The sequence below is a fragment of the Ruditapes philippinarum genome, unplaced genomic scaffold (genome assembly GCF_026571515.1).
Source record: "Ruditapes philippinarum isolate M1 unplaced genomic scaffold, ASM2657151v2 ctg7765_1_1_1_1, whole genome shotgun sequence".
Taxonomy (NCBI): Eukaryota; Metazoa; Mollusca; class Bivalvia; order Venerida; family Veneridae; genus Ruditapes; species Ruditapes philippinarum.
The window spans coordinates 1-22,380 of record NW_026855741.1 but is presented as its reverse complement, the minus strand read 5'-3'; the positions used below and the strand labels follow the sequence as shown (position 1 = coordinate 22,380).

Here is a 22,380-nt window from a genome sequence, read left to right as displayed (position 1 = left end):
TACTGATTTATTCTGTAATTACCAGTCATCAAAGGAGTGTTTTGTCGTTTGAGGTTACTATGCTTACTAATGCTTATAAACAAACACAGATTATATAATTCAATTTTCATGACAAAGATTGTAAGAAATTACACAAATATTAATATCTTATGATATTAAAATAATTATTGTATTTAATCACATTACGACAATGGTTTTTCAATTAAGATGGAAAACGACTGATATTCATAAGAATGAGTAAAGAATAACAACACATTTGATAATCCTAATTTTATTTAACAATGTGATTTTAAAAGAACATGCATGAGATATGCATATGGTTCAGATAATAAAATTCACCTTAAATCAGGAATATAAACTCAGGTAATTTGTTTCGTTTCTAAAAATATTAAACAAAAACTTTAAAAGATAAGCCAGCTAAAATACTGAATATTTGGCATTTATCCTTTAATTTACAAAATTTACAACCAGATAACAAATACTTGCCATTCTCCCTATTAAAGTTTCTGTTTATAAGCTCAGTACACAACAAAAAAACAATATAACCATTTAGACTTTCATGCGTTGATGTGTGTCAAAGTTAAAGTATTGTAACTGAAGAGAATGAATATTCTCACATTTGTTCTATCCATAGGGATTTTTTCTTTCGCTAGGACTGATGATGAAACATGCTACGACAAATTCGAATATGTTTTTAAAGTAATGCATAGATTGTCCGAAGTAGTAAAGAAACTTGAACATTTTCAGGAAACTAAGCTGGAGAAAGAAGACACTCGTACTCTTAGCCAAGGTGATATTATTTATCTGTAATGAATTCTTTGAGATTGCTTATTGTCAATTATTTGTGATTTGTGTCCCAATATTTATTTTTTATTCTGAATTAAACACTAATAATTGATTTCAATATGGGCTGCATTAAGTTGAATCAGATAAAAAAAAATCATTGATTTTTGTTAGACTATTGTCTATATCATATTGAATATAATAAACACGAAGAACGCTCCAACAGAAAGTAATTTAACCGCCTAAAATTAAGCATAAACAATAAGGGGATATAAAGAATGATTCAATCTGAGACAAGTAACTCAGTTGCATGGGTACTTGCTATGCTACTGTTTATTTACGGATTAAAATGTTAATTCATCTAAAAGAAGAATCTCTTAAAATTCACAGGTGACACGTTTACAAGATGGGGAAGATTTTCTTGTCCGAATGGAACAACATTGATCTACGAAGGTTTTGCTGGAGGTTCTGAACATGGTGCAAGGGATAGCGCAGCAAATTATGTTTGCCTGCATAAACAGCCAACATGGAACGATAACAATGTGTATAAGTCACAAACGAATCTTATGCATGGCGCAGAGTATCAGACTGGTAGCACTAACTGGGACAAGATTTACGAGTATGATGTCCCATGTGTTGTATGCCACGTACCTAGCAGCAATATTGTCATAATCCCTGGACGAAATGTATGTCATGAAAAACATTCATTGCAGTACAGCGGATATCTTATGTCGGGTCACGATTCAAATACATCAGAAACGGAATTTGTCTGTGTTGATGATGAGCGTGAGTTTTTCCTGATTCAAGTGCAAATCATAATGGCAAACTTTTTCATTTCGTCTATGCAAAGTGCGGATCATTGAAATGCCCACCGTACGAAGAGGGAAAGAAAATAACATGCGCATTTGCTCATTTTGAGAAAACTTTTCGAAAGTGTAATCGTTTGATTTGAAAATCAAACACGTTATCCATGATAGATAACAATTATTTTATTAAGATACCAAATTTTACATTGTACGAAAGACAAATGTTTCAGTATTATTATAATTATGAATTTAAAAGTTAATCGTGATTTGTTTTTTCTCTATCGTCAAATGTATGTCACTTAAATGACCATCGTATGAAAAGGAAAAGAAAGTTACATGCGCCGTTTGTTAATTTTGAAATACATTTGATATCACAAGTGTTATATACAGGATTATTTTATTATTTTAACTAAATATTCAATTGAAAATAAATATAATATTTAACTATTATAACTATAGTATGATCATATTGAAAATATTATATTATCATAATAATACAGAATATGCGAACGTATTGGAATTGATCACAAGTATCATGAATTTAAACTAAAAGGAGACATATGAGTATGCGTAATGTCTAAAATCAATATTCATCAGAAAAGTGGATAAGTTCACGTGTAATTTATATGCATTTTTTAACAATCAGTATAGCAATTATCTAACAAATACCTTTAACAAACTCGATCAGTATTTGGAAGATTTATGTTTAACAATAACATAAGTCTTGTTTAAGCGACACACATTTCTTCTTGTTATGTAAAATGAAAATGTCAATCATTACTTAAACTTTTGATATGCGTGTATTAACGTTCCCTTTCCTCTTAAACATTTGCTTAAATAAGTTTTATTGTTTTATAAAATTATGTTGCCTATATTGTTTGTAATTGTAATTATGAAAACATTATATTTCAAAAAAAATGTGTTTGCTTTACTCTTTCATTTAGGCTCTAATTAATTTTCAATTTACAAAAGTCGTGATCAAATTACTTATATAACTTAATAGGAAATAGAAAATAAAGCTTTAATCAACGTGTGCATTTCATACAGTGTCGTACACATGTTATTCGTTCTCTTCGTCTCGTTTTTCGATATATGAAACATTATATCTGATTAAATGATTAATATGGAAAAAAAATTACATTAATTTTGTATCCTGTCTTATTGTAATAATAACATAAAATATATTTTTTTTTCTTTTTTTACTTGGAATTGTTGTACAATTATTGTTGTAAAAAAGGAAAATATTGAATATTTCTTCTATTTTTTTATACATGCATATATGCAACAATGAAACTTTTATCGTACTCGTATCGTACTATATTTACATGTATATAGACCAGTGCCTTCAGGAACATTATTGCATAATTTTAAATAATGTATTGAAAGAATTTGAAACGTTTAGACCAAGTGATCATTCAATATATATGACACAATCATATCAATCATATCAACTGATGTTGATCATCGTTTTCATTTGTTTAGTCTAAACGATAATGTAATTCATACTATACTCTTTGTGGTCCTCAAGCATTATGTAGAAATTATATATCTTGGATAATGAAAATTTGCGTTTATATTCAGTTTAATTAAAGATCCAACTCATTTCCGGATCAATACCAAAACAAATTGATGTTTATCAATGTTTATTATGTTTTATCGAACATTCTCCTTTCTAAATAATTGCATGTATTGGTGTATTAGTGAACCCTTAGGTAGCAATGCTTCTTAATACTTATTTGTAAAGAAATTTTAGTGTTAAATGATTTAAATACTTGTTTGACATTTCTCCCACTCATTCAAAATATCCTTAAAAATACCAAACATGTGGGGCTATTTTCATGATTTTAATATGTTTTCTTAAAATAATATTCATTTGGTTGATCTGGAGAAATTAAAGGACTTTAAACCGTGTAGTTTATATTAGACTTTGAAAATAATAGAAACCATAATTATTTGATATTAGATTTGGCATAATTTGGTAATTTTGTTTATTTTTTCACTTAGGCAGGGAATAATCTTTGTTTCATTGTTAACCATGAAAAAATATTATCAATATTGTTTTGTACAAAAACCTTAATAACTACAGTTTTTATTTATTTTACTTACGGCAGTTATTTTAAGCGATCGGACTATATTTGAATATGCCAAGGTTGGTGAAATCTGATCATTAATGATAAATGTTAACTGCATTCGCATAAGGTACTTTTGAAGTTAAAGGGATGTTTTTTTTTCTTTCTGTAACATGTTTTACTTTTTAAAGATCTGCGGTTAAAGTTACATTAAATAAATTTCATAAATAAAGAAATAGCGACAGGTTTCATATCGACTCCAGATCTTATTTTGGTGTCCAGCAACAAAATGAGTTTAAAATGAGCCATACAAAGTGCAAACCTCATTGTGGCGAATTCGGTATGTAACAATTTCTGTTTGCAATTAGAAACCCCCGCCTTCGGATCATCCGTAACTTAATATTAAAAATAACAAACATGACTAAAATTAGCAGTTCCTAATTTAACAGTATATTTTCCCAATTGTATCGGAAATATTTCATACAAATTTATCTGGTTTTATGAGATGATTAATTTTTCTGAACCACAGGGCCTTCTGCAACCGTGAAGCTTAAAGGGTAAAAGGGGGTTTCACAAAAAATCTTATTTTGTTTGTTTTGGATAGAACTATAACCCCGTGACTAGCGCATACACGACCCTATATAGTTTTTCTTTTGCTTTTAAAAATTCATATACAAACTTTTGTTACGGGGGGTTTTCCCAAATTTAAAACCCTTTAAATTTATAAAACAATTTTTGGATAAATTTTTACAAGGGATACTGTTAAAAGGGTTTTAATGAAACTTTTAGAATGCGGGGTTTTTATGCCCCCAAAAAAATTTTTTAACAATTATTTAGTGTGGGTTTTAAAAAGCTATGCTTCTTTTTAAAAAAAAATTATTTATAATGAAATAAATTTATTTTTCGAGATTTTTACCGAAATGAAAATAAACATTGCCCTTTTTAACAAAAATAGACAATTAAAATCGAAAATCGAATTTAGATCCATTCTTAAACCGATTTGAGTAAAAAAACTTTGCAACGATTTTCAATTTTCAGCATTTGTCACAATTACATTAACTATTCTGAAAAAAGGTGGGCGAAAGATCTGAAATTTAGCACTCAATTTTCAGGTCCACACCTACATGAAAACCTCGGTGTAGTCATTGTCAGTCAACGTTATCATAAACCATTTTCTTTGGATTAATATTCAAGAATAAAAACATATCAACAAACAACAGCATTTAAATGATTTACCATGTAATCAAGCTTTGCCATGGACATTTATTCCTTTTCATTTCGGAGATGTTATTTACAAAGTGAAAAAAAGAGAATTACGACAACAGTGTTTCCATCAGTTTTGTGAAAACATGTTGACATCGGAAAATTTGGGAGAATCTGTCAAAGAAGAAAACAATAATTATAGTTCTTAATATATTTAATTTTCATGTTTAATTGTCATAATACATAACTGCCAAATTATATGATATATAATATAAATATTCATCATTATTTTCATACGTACAAAGCACATGAAAGTCACACATACTTTTATACGTTTTATGTAATTATGCCTTTTTTCTATATAAATTATATTACAACAATATCATTATATTCCATGTACAGTAAAGCATTTTGATGTCAATATTTGTGATGATAATAAAAGCAAAACAATTATGACCCACTGCAGAACCATATGTACATATAACATATATGCCACAGGTTTAAAGACAACCGGTGCAAATTAAATTCACAAATCCTTCCCATGACCAACCTCCAAATACGTGCATGTAATGCGTTGCTTGTAGAAGCAGGAATTTTAACATCAATGTTGACTTACTTTGGTAAAATATGCTTTTATTTTGGTAAATTCGTTTTATCTTTGTTTATCTTTTGTTGTTTTTATAACAATTGAGTGGCTTTGTCCTTTTCTCTAAGGATGTTTAAGGTTTTTATTACAGATACCCTATTGTTCCCTCTTCCTCATCAGTATCTAAATTCTAAATCCGGAGTAAAAAGAAAGTATACAATCTTTTATCAAGAGTACAATACTTTTCAACACGCACAGGTTATGATTATATCTTTACATGTATTTCAAGTAATTTTAATGTTCTCAAACCATAATGACTGATTACAGTCAAACCTGTACATTATTTGACAAAAGATGCAGTGTAATTTGTAAGCAAATAGAATTCAGACAAGCATTAAAATCTAATTGTTAATGGCATATGATTGAGATATTATACAAAACTAATTAAGTCATTTTATAATATATGATCACGTTTTCGAACTTGTGAGCATTGATTCATCAGGAAACTTTAGAATAAAGAGAAACTGACTTTTGTTTTAAACACTTCACTACTGATTTATTAAAGAGTTATATTTTATAATTCACAAGTTAGTTTAATGCAAAGCATCAAGTGGAATCTGTAAAATTTATGTGTGAACATAAAAAATAAAAATGACGATTGGTGTTTGGAACATAATAAGAAATATCATATATTATTTAACACTTAAAACTGGTGTCCATGTGATCTTTGAAGTAATTCTGATAATACCTTTATCAAAAGCCTTTTCAGAAATATACACGATAAAACGGTTGTATAAAATGACAAACTTCTACATTTTTGGAAAATAGTTTTAATTTGATACATATGGATTTTTTTCGTATCACTTAAACCGCAAATGTTTGACTTGCCTGGATCGGGGTTCAAACTCCTGACAAATCACATTCTACGTGAACATCTTATCATTGCACCAAATTCTACCTATATATCGTAGTTGTCAGGAGAAACAAAATGAAACAAAGCATATTTCAGAAGTAGTTAAAAAGTTTTTATATTTATAACTTTGTTAATAACATTGATTAAAATAATATACAGTTCTTATGGCGTCTTTGATGATTCGCTTTCTTAATAAAAGCTAAACATCCTCGCTTTCCAAGCTTTCACTAAGAACACGATTTCTACTTGTAAATAAAGTCGCTATTTTTTCCTTTTTTTCATTCAAGATTGTTTACATGCATAACTGTAAGTAATTGATACACATATAAATTACGAAATGTGCTTTTCAAGCTTTTATTTATAAAAGAAACATAATCAAACTCAATATAACTGAAATAAATTAAGTATGCTCTTTGAACGATTATACACTCTCAAAATGTAATATAGGGAATACTTTAGTTCATGGTAAATAAGAACACACGACACATGTAAGGTCGTCATCCTCTTTATATGGAGGACACTTTAGTGAGCCACATTTAGCTCGAACAAAGTAAAACAGTTTCCCATTGTGATTATGAGCAAGAGATTTACTTGCTTGTTCAGGTTCACCATCAACACAAACATATTCGGAGGCTGCATTATAGATAGGGTATCCAGCCATAAGATAACCGGTGTATTCTTTAACAAAGTTTTTGAAACAGGTATTTTTTCCGGGTACCATTACAACACTGCTTCTCGGGACTTGACAAACGGCACAAGGAACATCATGATTTGTAAGTCCTTGAAATATGCTGTTGTGGAGTTCATATTCTGCTCCGTATATATGGCTTATGTGCTGTGGGTTATTGCTTTTATTATCCCATTCTGGACTTTGTGGAAGACATAAATAATTTGCAGGTGCCCCAGTTACCTCGAAGTTTCCCCCAGCTGCAAACCCTTCATAAACTAAGGATGCACCAGCAGGACATGTTTTGCGTCCCCAACGTGTGTAGATGCTTGTTATTTCAAGAGAGGTAGACACGTGCTTACCATTCTTTTCGTAAGCTCTGGCATCTGTTAAACATAAACATTTTAATACATTGTTTATGTATATTTTTATATGTTTTTCTATTTGTTAAATTGAACATTTACTTCGCCGTGATTACTTTTATTTCATATTTATTGTATAAAATTGAAAAATAATTGGGAAGCTGATTAAAATATGATATTACAATTTATCAAAATTGAAAGATCATCATTGTGCATTTATACATAACATAATAATCACCTGTATGTACTTATCAAATTAAAAGAAATAAAATGCATCGTAACATATATCATTATGCTTTTGTCGACAAGTATTTTACTTACTTGTCATTTCAAGTAAAAGCAACATAAAATATCATTTAGATTACAGCAATTCGTTTTGTGAGCATAATCATTTATCAAACATATATTTAAAATCTACCTTTGAGTTCTTTCAGTAGCATCGCAATTCCTGCATCTTGAAGATCATATTTAGCATGATTTAATAGCTTATTTATTGTATCGTCTACGGAATGACTCTGATCCACAGTTTTGTTATCATGCGCCCATGCACAGATATTGAGTCCACATAAGATGAATACTTTAGTGAAATACATTACTTTTAACTTTTTATTGTAATCTGTAAGCATTGACAGATAATCCCAAAATGACACGCACGGCACATATCGGTAAATATATAATATTTTGGACGGTCTAAATGTAGTCGACCTTTAGTATAAACTATGATGTTGCACTTTGTTTATCAGATTTTGTTAAGGTATGCGTTGTTAAAGTCAGGTTTTTTCAACCTATCTGATGTAAATATTTGTGCTTCAATGTGTTACTTTAAGTTTATCTCTATTGAAAGAACAGCACGATGTATGAATTTATTTGCAGTTATTAAACAAGTCAATAAAAATAACAAGTAAAAATATATAGAGAGCGGGGGGGGGGGGTTCACATTTTCCTTTCGCCTCATAACTATTTATTGACAGAGTTATGCCGTCTTTTATTAAGCAAATGTCCTGAAAAAGACAATGCCACGCAGAAATCTCAGGGACATATTCCTTGGTCTACAGCTTTGTGCTTTACATTACTGTAAAGAAGAACACAAAACTAATGCAATTAATAATCTGGAAGAGAATCACACAAATGGCGTTTAAACGGTTGTCCTCGGTATATTGTGCTTTTCGCGATTTGTTGTTCACATTTGTTTTCAGAAAGAAATAGCATGTCTAAAAAACACGAAAATGCAACACTGAAATCTTCTATTGCAGAAAAGGAAAACTTCCAAACCTAGGGAATGATTAATCCTTAACGGAATCACACAAATGATATTTATACGGTTGGTTGTCATTAGCAAATGGTGTTGTTTCTTTTCTTAATTAACACATTGCTTCATAAAGACGTCTTTTCACGCCTTTTCGTCCCCCTTTAGGCTTAAATAGTGAACAAAATGACTTATTTAGAATCTTGTTTTCGTTTCAAAAATTGATTTTGAAAAAAATGACACTTTTTCAGCGCCATCCTTTATCAAATAAATAATTAAAGGGCTCCAGTTTTTGGACTTTTGAGATGCTGAGAGATGGCGTCAAGTCGACCTTAAGGTAACTTGTAACCAACTCGGAAAAGCATTTGACTCTTTCTCAATCCATTGACAAGTTGAGGCACTTTGAAATCAGTTTTGACCGAAATGAATCAATGCAAAATAGTGATTTTTGAAATTGTGTTTTACGGTTGCCACGCGGAAAGGTCGACGCCATACTCCTTTTTCTGCATTGCAACCCTAAAACAAAGTATTCTGAGGCCTCCGTGCAAGCACTAGTTGTTAAGTGATTGCGTTCAAGAGTAAACATTGTATGAGTTGGGATGTTCTTTCTGACAGTAATTAAAGGCAGAAAGCTAAAAGCCAAGGAATATGGCTTGCAGTTATTTGCATAGCATGGTCGTTTGTTACAACCGGCAATTAAACAAATTTTATTCTTTATCTATACATTGAAATTGAATGTTAAACTTTTGGTTTGAAACAACATTTTTAATATTAACCGTCAATCACCATTTGTGTGAATTCTTTAAAGATTTTTTATTGTATTACTTAGAGGTTGGTTTTTACGGTCCAAATCGACCATGACACCCTGAAATCTCAAGGATGTATACTTTTGTTAGGCGTTGGGCCTAATATTGCTATAAACAAGACATTTCAAACAAATGCGATACGAATCATTAACGAAATCAGTCAAATGGTGTTTTAAAGATTGACGTTTATATGATTGGCTCGATAAGATTTGGCTTTTAACAAAATTTCTTAGATTTTCTTAAAATGTAGAACAAATCAGCCGTCCAAAAATCGAACATTTATTGCAGACCATTTTTGTCATTTTCCTTTAGTTTTATCTTTAAATCTTAATTTGCTGTAAATAATACCCTATAAGCTAATAAAATCTACCATATTATTACATTAACATTTTATGATAACTGTGCATGACGTCAGAACAAGTATGAACGTGTTCACATGTGCGTTTTGTCACACATCACTTAATCACATTTTCATAAATATGCAAGACCAATGTTCAGTGATCTTTCGGAATAATAGTTTCAGAAGGATGTTAATTTTAGTCGATAAACATGAAAAAGCCAATTGCCAATCCAAATAAGAACTTGACATTTTGCTCGGGTTACCTATTACTCAGCGGAAATGATTTCGAAAGGCCTGCATGGAATGGTCGTTTGTTTGATTGACAATTGGTCTCTTTGTAAAGTGTATACTCTTTGTACTATATAAAGTGTATAATAATTGTAAATAACCCCATATTTTGGAGTCGCTTATACAATCTTTATCATTATTCTTTTTAAAAAAGGAATATGATTAGATTGGTGAAGCCTTTCCTTTGCAGCAATCTAAGACATCTTTTTCATGGGAAATTTTCTCGGGTTGTGGTTGGCATGGCATTGATGTTTTCTTTTTGTGTTTTGATCGTCAATTTGTTCTTTTAATTTAAATTGTATGAATGTTCGTAGAAACCAAATTATTGTAATCACTTAATTAATACCATTTGTCTTATAACGTAGTTAACATCTGCATCAGATTTGGGGTTCTTCACAGCAATATCAAGTAAAAAGCTATAACTTAAGAAAAAAATGTCCACGAGAGGCCTTCAATGCATGTTCTTTTTTTATCGGCGATTCGTTATTTCTGAATAACAATCTATGCAATTTCATGAAAAAAAAACAACATTATGTGGTATCAGTCAATGAAAAACACATTTTATCTTATTCATTTGCAGATAAGCAATTGCATTACATTGCAGGTTTTTATACCGCAAACTTGGCTCCGAGTGCTAACCAAATGACATCGGTATGCCCGCACGGTTGTTTTTAAGATGTTCTTTCTGTATGTAAAAGTATACGAATTTTCGTAAAAAACACCATTTTCTTGAACAAAATGTTAAATCACCACTCATTTGACTCCTTTTCGAATAGGCCATTGCATTACATTTGACTGAACATTTTTACTTACAGTATATCCTAAGATTAACTGAAAGTTTCGCAGGTCATACATCAAATCCCAACCCTCCTGAAATTGTGGTCTTTATGATTATAAACGGACACGAAACAGTGGTAAAACTGTTTTATGAAAAGAAGAATGAGTGGTTTTTGACATAGACAAGCGTGTACTTTTTTACATGAAATCATTGTATGTCTTGCACACTTAGTCGCAATATTATGGACGCTTTGTACTTAAAGATGAGTATCTATGAGTTAAGACGTTTCTCCTCACAGAAACATAAGACTCAAAGTTTCAGCGCAAGTAAACGATTGTGAGAGGCCCGTGATGTATAGTATTTTTGGACTGACGATTTCTTTTTATTGTGTAAAGTTTAAGAATTGTCGACACAATATGTCTGATTCAATTGCTGATTCATCATTGCAATAGTCTTGCGGTTTTATTGCATTGCAAATTATAGCGCAACACTCTAACTCAGGAGACAGTTTCCGCGATTGGCTCGCAAGGCTTGATTTCATTTTTAGGATCCGTTGCAAATAAATAATTGCATTTAATCAGCTATCTTTTTACAATAGTATAAGACACTAAGCACTCACCCAAGGGAAATTATCACGAAATACCAGCATGGGATGGTTATGTCTCTGAATAGCCGGTTAATAATTTTTGTATAGAAAGTGTATATATGTTCGTGAAAACAGTCGAAAAACACCATCTCTTATATTCCGTTGCTGATTAGGCCTTGCATAACTTTTGAGGTTCTTCTTTACACCAACATAAATCGCACAGATCTGACGCAAGGAAAATAGCCTTGAGAGGCTCGTTGAGCATTGTCGATTTTAAGATCCGCGATGTGTTCTGCCTGTATATAAAGTGTACACAATTGTTATATGAGGCAAATCTCTAACCGAAGAAAAACGGCCGTGAGGACATGAATTGCCCTGTTTAAATACCATAGTATAGTTTTGTTCAATGGTAAGTAAGTAAGTATAGTAAAGTTTATTCATGTAACATAGGCCTCCGTCCAAAATATAACATAATATTACAACAATGACATAGCAATGGAAAATACAATGAGGTGACCATAAATATACATAGTATATTGTAGTATGGACATTGGAAGAATCATATCAAAGAAATTTCAAGATATCTAAGATCTTAGGAGAATTTCTTAGATCATCGATTGTATTACACTATATTACTACAATTTTAATGTTTTATGTATAATTTTTATGTACTGAATTGGTGTCTATACTTAAGTGTATGATCGAGAAAACGTGCGATAGTCTTATACTTATAATATCGCATCTGCGTTTCTTTAAACATATATCAATTTTTTCACGTGGAGGATTTTCACCAATTTATCTGGTAAAATGTTTTCACGTATATGATTAAAGTGAGTACAAATCAAGAGAATGTGATATTCATCATATTAGTCCGAATATTGTCCAAGGGTTCAGTTATGTCCATTTCTAATTCGGTTAAGAATACCATACCAGGCTTTTAATGTCTAAGACAGAACCTCAGAAAATACTTAAGGTGTATACAAACAAGCATGTATGTCAATGTAAACAACGTTTATTTAGCATAAGCTGACCTTGACATAACAAAACTCAAAGTCGATCATTTTTCTTCATATCATTTATAAGAAACTTTAAATGGCAAACAGACATGCGAAGATTAATATATTATATTAAATACAATCACCAACCGGAGAATATAAATTAAAGACTTAACACGAAAATATATTGTCAGATATATAGAATTTAATCCCTTTTAGTTGAATTTACGGGATATATTGAAACATACATTTTGGTAAGTATATTGACATTTTTAATGTACGCAGTTCTTAACTTTTTTAAGCTCAATATAAAATAAGTAGAAGTGATGTACCCTGATTTTTTTTCCTGATCGGAATCTTTCTTTTGTTTACCCTTATCAGTTCATTATTGTTATACGTCGGTCAATTTCTTTTTTGAAATAAAAGCATTCTTATTAAATTTGACTTCCTGATCTATATCTTTGTTGTTATATTTGAAAAAATCAGTGTAAGGTAGACCACATTTTAAAAATTGTTTAAACTAAAGAGGGCTACCCGCAGAAGACATTCCAATTCAAGTTACAATGAATTCTTTGTTATAAACGGATTTTTATTATGATTATCAAACCACAATAAATAATGAGCATAATTTGTTATTAAGGAAGAGTAGGACATGACAAAATCCACGCTCTCGGAATTTATAAATGGATGCATTTTTATATATTGTTAACTTCTGTCATATTATATACATTATAAGACAGTTTCTTTAATATTTCTCAATAGAAAACGACTTCAATGTGTTTAAGGTTATCATTCACCCTTTCTTTAAATTCAGTTTCAAGAAAAACAACAGAAACATGACAAAATAATGTACGTGTACGCTTTTATATAAAATGTTCTTATATCTTAGTAACAACACTATAAGAAGTTGTCTTTTTGAGTTAACACTTTCTTTGAAATAACATCAATGTGTTAAATTAATGAAAACCTCACGCAATGTCACACATGTTTAAATTATGTTTTTATTATTAAATTTGCTAACATGTGTCTTTCATAGCGGTTGTTGATGAATTGAGTTCATTGTGTTTCATTAATGCAACATTGTTGTAGTTGAAATCGTTTTTCTAAACAAAACATAATTCACATATCTAAACACAATAACCATACTTACAATCAATAAGTCTAGTTTTGAACAATGTAAGACATAATCGACAAAACGTGGATGACTGAAACACTTGGGATTTGTCAGACAATTCAAGGCCTATATCAATACCTGAGAGGGAACTTACATAATTCTGAAGATGTTTTATGTTGTAATTCATTCATATAAGGATCAGAAGGTAATATTATGACATATTGTTTGAGAATTAAAATGATATATAGGAATAAAACGATTAACTTACATGTATTGGTTTTGGGTTTTAAAAATGGTTTGAAACCAGCATGGAATATCTAAAGAAATACTAATTTGAGTGATGAAAACATAGATGGGCAATTATAAGATCCTTAATTGTTTAAACTACACTAAAAATGTGAAACAGAATTTTACCTCGAAACAGAATAATTAATTGTTAAATGATAACAAGTATTTATTAACTGTTTAAATATTTTTGAAAAAATAAATGTGTTTATTATATGTTTGTTTATATTTATGTGCATGTATATGTATATACTGTAGGTGTGTTTGATAATATTTGCATTAATATAATTATTATGTAATATATACATTGCGTATAAATGATGTAAGGTACGTCGATGGACGACACCGACCCCTCATTTAAAAACCGGGGTTCTAAATAGACACGGACATCAACATTATTGAATCGTTTGCTACTTGTAGCGGTTAATTTCAATATTTTATCTACATCCAATGTTATCACCTGCCATTGGTGTATATAGGATTCATTACAAAAAAATATTTGTCCAGTAATCGTATCATAAAAAGAGTACACTTAAGGCTCATCATTAATCAGTGTATGGTTCAGTATTTAAGAAAACACATTCACCTTTTCTTTTCAACTGGGTTCAGAGATGTTATATTTCTTGTCGTGCTGAGAGATCGTTCAGCACGACAGATAAAACGCATTGCACATTTTGTTGTAAATATAAAACACGAACATAGTATACAAGTATTGACTGTCTTTGAAAGAAGGATAAAATATATTTTAACATTAAAGTTGTACATCTCAGAAGTTCAGATAAATTTTCTCTTGGATATTAAGAGATTTTGTTAATAACAATCATTTCTGAAATATTTTGTATATCATCACACATTTACATTATGAGTTCTCTTAATAATCATAATATGAGGCCCCTAGGTTACTTATTATGATATTCATTGTTGATGTATTTGTTGCAAACTTCAGCTACAATTCATAAGGTGTCATACAGCATAAGTGATAGTTTATTAAGCTATGAGTGTCACTGGTGTGGATATTTCAGGTAATTTAGAAATTGCATTTTATATACGTGGCGTCGCCTATCGTTGGCTTACTTTCAATAATAACATACAATAACGTTGTAAATGACATATTTACCTAACCACCGGGTGTCGAATATTGTGATAATCATTTTATTTATCTAAAGCTCTAAGAATGTCTTATTTTAAAAATGAATATAGATACTAGTATATGTCTGTATATTTTCCCGAACTTGTAAATCAATAAGTGCCAAAATGCTTGTATGACAGACATTAGGTAGACTAATACCTTAAAAGAAATGATGCACGTAAACATGTAGAAAATCATTTCTAAATGGCGGATCCCTACTTAAATATTTTGATACAGAACATTTTAATCTGTTTACGAACAATAATCTTGTTTGTAAAATTTGCATATCGATCATAAGTTTAAAGTTAACATGTGCAATTTTTAGAGCATTAGTCTTAAATACTCGGTAATACCAATCTCCAAATACGTGAACATAATAATTGCGTATTTCATTTTCTATATTAAGGAGGAGGACATATAAACAACAATGTTTTCTTTAGCATTCTACAAACATAATATGTCACGTCATCATTTGTTGACTTACTTTAGTAAAATAGGTTTTTGCTGTCGCAACTTTGTTTATCTTTAAAATAGTTTTATCCTTTGTAATATTTCTTTATGGGTAAGGAAAAATCTACGATGTCAAACAATTATATGTTATGTGGCTTTGTCATTTCTAAAGATGTTTACGTCTATTCAAATATCATTTTGTTCCCTCTTCCTGATCAGTATCTTAATTCTAAATCACAAAACATCACGGTGTACTAAGTTTTTTTTAAATATTGTTTATTTACAAAAATTCTATCACGCAAACATTATGCTTACATGTATTCGTAAAATTACTATCAGTAGTTTTCGTATCCTCAAAAAAAAAAAAAAAAAAAAGAGAAAAAAACATAAATAAAACAAACATATACAACTGAAGAATCTTATACAAAGATATAAAATGGCATTATAATAGTAATTCGTAAGCAAATAGTATTCAGTCAAATATAAATAAATATATTTGTTTATTACGTATGGTTTAAATATTATAATAATATATAGTATTAAATGGTGAAACTGTTTATGCGGCGGTAGGAGGCGTATGAAATTAGCTGTATACTATGATTAAGATAATCAATATTTGTCTTTTTAAACTGTTTTGAAAACACCTCCGGTGTCTATTAAAATGATAATATTAGTGCTTATGTAATGAACTGAAAAGTATTTTATAAAACTTTAATTCAACATTGAAATGAACAGACTCCAAAATGATAGCATTACATGTTACATTAGATAAGCTATAAGTAGAATAGTAGAGAATTGAAAAAAATATATATCAAGGTCAGGTTTTCTATTATGGTTATTGGCAAAATAAAAAAGAAATGATATAGCATTGCATGTTTCGTTTGTCGCTTTTATTCTAACTTGTGATAATTTTCACGGGATATTGTTGAATAAGAAAATTAAAGTTTTCGTTAAATAAAACACCATATTCTACCGTCCGCCGTTCAAACACCATTTGTCTGTTTATGTTGCAAATTCGTTTTTGTACAACTTCAGAGGGTCTTCTTCGCTCAAAATGAAGACCAAAGCCCTAACCCAAACAATTTGTCCAGCAGATTTCCGCATGGCATTGTCATTTTGTGGACCTGCGATTTGTTCTTTCTGTATATACAGTGCATAAAAACACCATATTCTAAAGCCAACCGTAAAGACACCATTTGTCCGATTTTGTTTCAAAATTGTTTTTGTACAACTTCAGAGGGTCTTCTTTGCACAAAATGAGTAGCAAAGCCCTAACCCAAAGAATATTTCCAGGAGATTTCCGCGAACATGGCCATTTTTTGGTCCTGCGATTTATTCTTTCTGTATATAAAGTGCATAAAAAACACTATATTCTACAGACAACTGTTAAGACACCATTCGATTGATTCCGTTGCAAATTCATTTTGTAAAACTTGGGAGGGTATTCTTTGCACAAAATGAGTACCAAAGCCATACAGCAAACAAAATTTCCAGGGGATTTCCGCGTGCATGGCCATTTTTGGAGCGAAGTTTTTGTTTTCTGTTTATAAAGTGCATAATAAACACCATATTCTAAAGCCACGTATTATGAAATTTTTTGTCTGATTCCGTTACAAATGCGTTTTTGTACAACTTTGGAGGGTCTCCTTTGCACAAATTAAAGACCAAAGCTCTAACCCAAAAACTTTTTCCAAGAGATTTCCGCATGGCATGGTCATTTTTTGGACCGGAGTTTTGTTCTTTCTGTCTATAAAGTGCATACATTTTCGTAAACAGACACCATATTCTAGATCCAATCGTTTAAACACCACTTGTCTGATTCCGTTTTATATTCGTTTTTTGTACAACTATGGTGTGTCTTCTTTGCACAACATGAAAACCAAATCCCTAACGCAAGCAATATGTCCGGATGATTTCCGTTGGACAGGCAATTTGCTATTTTCGATATAATCGTAGATCAACTTATTATTTCCAAAGTCACATCATGGAGACAGAACCCTCCTGACATTGTGTTTTACATTATTTTGACCGATCACAAGTTAATAAAAATGTTATTTAGTGTTGTTAGACAGAACGCAGTTTAGAGAACGTTCCTACAAGAATTGACATCATGCCCAGCTAGCCATTGTAAAATGAACGCTTCGTAATTAAAAAGAAGTGGAATGATAATTACATTGTGATGGCTTAGAGGATATTTTTCACAGCAATATAAGGCTCATGATAGCAAGAAGGATTTTTCGACAGGCGATTAGGTCTGTAAGTATGTAAAGTCTTAAGATAGCTTTTGTTTGATTCCGTTAAGGATTGGATATTTTTCATTTATTCATTTTTGACCGCGATTTGTTCTTTTTTATATAAAATGTAAAACATTATTCTCAAACTCCATTGGAGGTCGGTAATTGTATTAGTTCTGAGGTTCGTCTTGACGGTTATATATGTATTAAGCACAAAACTCTAAGGGAAAGGAGTATGGTCTGCAGATTTCCGCTTGGCATGGTTGGTTTTATTTTATTTTGACAGATGATATATTCTTTTTCTATATTAAAAGTACAATATTTGGTAATCGACACTATTCTGTAATTCCATCCGTTAAATCACCATACAAGTCATATACGGTCAGTCATACAAAAATGAACGCTGCTTACGCAAAAAAGTAATCCTTTCGATTGAATTATCTTAAAAAATGACAGCAAAATATAGTCACTTTTTCTATTTGCATTGGTAGAAAACATCATTTTGAGCCAAATGTTAATACACTACTTTTATGATTCTCTGCAGATTAGCAATTGCATTTGAAATAGAGTAAAACAGAATCCTTAAAAAAAAGCTCAACACGGCAAAATTGTAAAATGTTGCAGACTAGGTTTGATTGAGCCTGTTCATGGACGGTACTGGAAAATGCAAGTTACCGTCCACGCCCCCGTAGCACCAGCTTAAGCAGAATTCAACATTTTAACACAAAAATGGGGAAATGTTGTATAAGAAACATCCGCAGATGTGTTCATACGGCGATTATCATGTAATCTTCAATGTGACACAGTAGTGTCATTCCTTGAAAAGCGGCGTATGGTCCGAGAAAACAATGGGCGGAACTAAATTAAATGGAATTTTAAAAGGGCATCTGAGACTATATGAAACCTGCATATCACAGACAAGACGTCATAAGACAAATTTAAAAAGCAGGCAACATATCCTAAGTGTGATTAAACAGTATTCAATTAGGAATACTGGAACCACCCAAGTCGAAAAAGGCCAAATACAAGAAACAATAATGTCGTGCCGAACCATCTTCCAAGGATCGAAATATAGCATCATTGATTAAATGCACGGGGAAGCCATCTTGTACAGCACTAAAATTAAAGAAAAAGTTTTCTGATTCCGTTGCGATTAGTTTGGAGTTTCTTGTTGATAGCAGCACAAGGCACAATCTTCTAGCCTGGAAATTATGTCCTTGAGATTCGAGTGCCATTGCCGTTTTGTATTCTTCATTTTTTTTTTTGGGGGGGGGGGGGGGGGACCAGCGGTTTATTCTTTTTTTATAAGAAAGTAGAAATTTTAGAAAAATAATGCCAATCGTTTAAACACCATTTGTGTGATTTGGAGAATTGCAAGAATTGCAAATTGTATAAGTTTGGTGGTTTCCAAGGAATATGGCCTGGAGCTTTTCGAGTTGCATATTACTTTTTCTGGACCAGCGGTTTCTTCTTTTCTCTGGGAAGTGTATTTTTTCGTAAGAAACACCAGTTTCTGAAGTCAACCGTTCAAAAATCATGTTTGCGATGTCGATGCAGATTAGAGATTCAATTACATCGGATGTTTTCATTACAGTGATATCACACAATAAGCAGTATATAAAGGTATAGGCCTAGGATAATGTCCTTGAGATTTTTATGACTGGCGATAAATGCCATGATTGTACGGCAAGTCATGTTAATACTTAAAAATAGTAATGCATTTTTTTTCCTTGGAATTCTTCTTCACACCAAAACAAGTTTCAAATATCTAAGACATGGTAAAATGACGGCAAAATAATGCCATATTTTTCTCACGGAAGTGTATTGTTTCGTGATAAACACCAGTTTTTAGAATCAACCGGTCAAATATACATATCATGTACGGCGAGGCATATTAAGGAAATAAAACATTAGATGCTTTAGCTAAACAATCATTAAAATTTCAAAAAAAAACTGACTTATTGTTACCTACTTGTGATTTTAGACCAGCTATAAATAAACTCGTATCATCTGAATGGAAAGCAAATTTGGACTATGCCATTTTAAATAAACTTCACGATATAAACCCATCTCTTGGTGTGTCGCCATCTCTATCTCAAACCGCCATGATCACACAGTTCTTCTTCGATGCCGAATTGAACACACTAAAATTATCCACTCTTATCTTCTCACGAATAACAATGCCCCTTTCTGTGTAGCTTGTAATGAAAATTTTACTGTCAAGCATTTTCGTCCTGAATGTCATGATTTTTCACAGGCCGAAATAGATCTTATTGTGTAAATTCACTCAAAGAACTCTTTAATACAATTCCGTCAAAAAACATCATGGATTATTTGAATGAGATAAACTTGTATTCAAGGATCTAATTGGCTCATTTTTATTGTCATTTACAAAGTTTTACATAATATTTTAAGCCTATAATAGCATTCGGCACGATATGGCCAGCTATGTGTTGACGTGCCTTAAAAATCCAAACAAACAAAGTAACCGCTATATACTTAGACAAACATTCCATTCGTTTTTTATTCCCTTGGAAATTCTAATCAAATATATAAGGCAAGGTAAAATGACGGCAAGGTAAAGCCATTTTTGACATTTGCGTTTTGTTTGTTAAGAATAAACATTTTAATAAAAAACTCATTCTTTGGGGCCAAATGTTAACCCACAAGGCTTTTGATTCCGTTGCAGATTATCAACATCATAAGATTGGAGGTTCTCCTTCACAGCAATATAGCAAATACAAATGGTTGTTTTTTTTGATCGGTGACTTGTTCTTCCTGTCTGATAAGTCTAAAGAAGTGTTATGCTGTCAACCGTTAAAACAAGAGATGTCCGAATAATTTTGTTTGGAATATTATAAGGCTTATAGTTTGGAGGTTCTTCTTTACAGAAGTATAAGGCACAAAGCTCTAGGCCAAGGAATATGGAGACATTTCGGAGAGGCAATTGCATTTCATTGGATGCTCTTCTTTACATCCATATAAGTGCAAAGTTCTAACCAAAAGCAATAGCATTGAGAGGCATTTTCATTTTCAAATTTCGAACCGAATTCTTCTAAACCTGTGGTTTATATTTTTCAACCGGTCACGAGCTATTGGTTTTACTGCTTCATTTAAATTGACAGGTGTTAGACATAAACGAGCGCGTAAGAGTACGTTATTACATGAATGTACGCCATGCACACTGAATCGTGTAATTCAGACATGGAGTAATGATCAAGAAGATTGTATTAGTTTAGCTATTCCTCTTTACAGCAACATAAGGATCAAAGGAAAAAGAGAGTGAGAGGCCCGTTATGCATGACCTCTTTTGGACCGATAATTTGTTTAATTATGTAAAGTCTAAGGAATTTCGTTAAAAAAATCAATTGTCTCGAGCCATCCGCAAACACACCGGCTGTCTTATGACATGGATTTTTGTCATTGTATTAGTTTGGAGGTTAGCTTTACAACAATATTAAGCACAACGCGCTAATCAAAGGAAAAGGTCCTGTAGAAACCCGCTTTGGCGTTCCTGTATATACGGTGTTTAAATATGAGGATGTTGCAGATAAGAGCTATTGAATTAATTTCGATCGTCTTCTTTACGGCAATATATGGTCCAAAACCTTTATCCTGAGAGGCCCGCTTGGCATGTCCGTTTTTGTTATTTGGGAGGGGTGTTGGGGTGGGGGTTATCGGCGAATGTTTCCTCCTGAATCGAATAAATCGTAAATGAAATTTCGTGTAAAAGAACATGTGTCTGTTTTCGTTAAGTATTAGCCATTGAAGTTTTTTGGATTACTTTCTTCACCTTAATATGAGGCGTGAGGTCAAAACGGCCGTGAGAAGATACATTTTCTTGTCTAGATACAAAAAGAAATCGTTACAATTGCAAATTAGAATTACATCTACAAAATGTTTCTAAATTAATGAAATTTATATCATCCTTTTTAATGAAATAATATTGTTTGAAATATAGAATTGAAACCATTTTAGTTGAATATACGAGATACATTGAAATATACATTGTAGTAAGTTGAAATTTTAATGTACGCAGCTAACAACTATTTGAGCAGTTGAAGAAAACATTGAAAGCTTTTGCTTCCTGATTACTATCTTTATTTGTTAACCCCAAACTGTTCGTTATTGGTATACTCCAGTAAGAAAATGTTTTGAAAAAAAATCTTTTAATTTTGACTTCATGATCTATATCTTACTTGTTACTTTTGAAAAAGAGGACGTAAGGGTGACCCCATTTAAAAATACTTTAACTACAGAGGGTGCACCCACTTATGACAGTCAAATTCATGTAACCATAAATTCTTGATTATAAATGTTTTTAGCTCACCTGACCACGAAATGGTCATGGTGAGGTATAGTGATGGGGCTATGTCCGGCGTCCGTCGTCGTGCGTCGTGCGTCGTGCGACGTTCGTCGTCAACAATTGGGTTGTTAACAGTCTAGCAGTCACAGTTTTGATTGGATCATCATCAAACTTTGTCAGAATGTTTGTCTCAATGAAATACAGATCGAGTTCGAAGATGGGTTATATCGGGTCAAAAACTAGGTCACAGGAGCTAAAAATAGAAAAAGCTTGTTAACACTCTAGAACCTGCAGTTTTTATCCAAATATTCTGGAAATTTGTCAGGAAGGTTGTTTTGATGATATCTAGGTCAAGTTCGAAGATGGGTCATCTCAGGTCAAAAACTAGGTCACAGGAGCTAAAAATAGAAAAAGCTTGTTAACACTCTAACAAT

At 31.5% G+C, this 22,380-nt stretch overlaps 2 protein-coding genes across 2 annotated transcripts; one reads left to right on the top strand and one right to left on the bottom strand.

Moving 5' to 3' along the window:
• The first annotated feature begins 581 nt into the window (after positions 1-581).
• On the top strand, positions 582-1,772 carry LOC132744268 (uncharacterized). Its single transcript, XM_060732925.1, has 2 exons — positions 582-790; positions 1,174-1,772. Exons 1-2 carry the CDS (start codon positions 604-606, stop codon positions 1,644-1,646), a joined length of 660 nt encoding a protein of 219 aa, XP_060588908.1. The 5' UTR covers positions 582-603; the 3' UTR covers positions 1,647-1,772.
• A 3,303-nt stretch (positions 1,773-5,075) lies between these two features.
• Positions 5,076-8,022, bottom strand: LOC132744267 (short-chain collagen C4-like). The gene is made up of 2 exons (XM_060732924.1): positions 7,808-8,022; positions 5,076-7,413 (listed from the first exon to the last, which is right to left on the bottom strand). The coding sequence occupies exons 1-2, from the start codon at positions 8,013-8,015 to the stop codon at positions 6,821-6,823; spliced, it is 801 nt and encodes a 266-aa protein (XP_060588907.1). The 5' UTR covers positions 8,016-8,022; the 3' UTR covers positions 5,076-6,820.
• Between the last annotated feature and the right edge of the window lie 14,358 nt (positions 8,023-22,380).

Excerpts from the sequence above, each read along its gene's own strand:
- LOC132744267 (XM_060732924.1), bottom strand. The coding sequence starts at position 8,015 with ATGCTTACAGATTACAATAAAAAGTTAAAAGTAATGTATTTCACTAAA. Across the intron at positions 7,414-7,807 it reads GCTACTGAAAGAACTCAAAG|ATGCCAGAGCTTACGAAAAG; the intron begins GTAGATTTTAAA and ends TATGTTTAACAG.
- LOC132744268 (XM_060732925.1), top strand. The coding sequence starts at position 604 with ATGAATATTCTCACATTTGTTCTATCCATAGGGATTTTTTCTTTCGCT. Across the intron at positions 791-1,173 it reads CACTCGTACTCTTAGCCAAG|GTGACACGTTTACAAGATGG; the intron begins GTGATATTATTT and ends TAAAATTCACAG.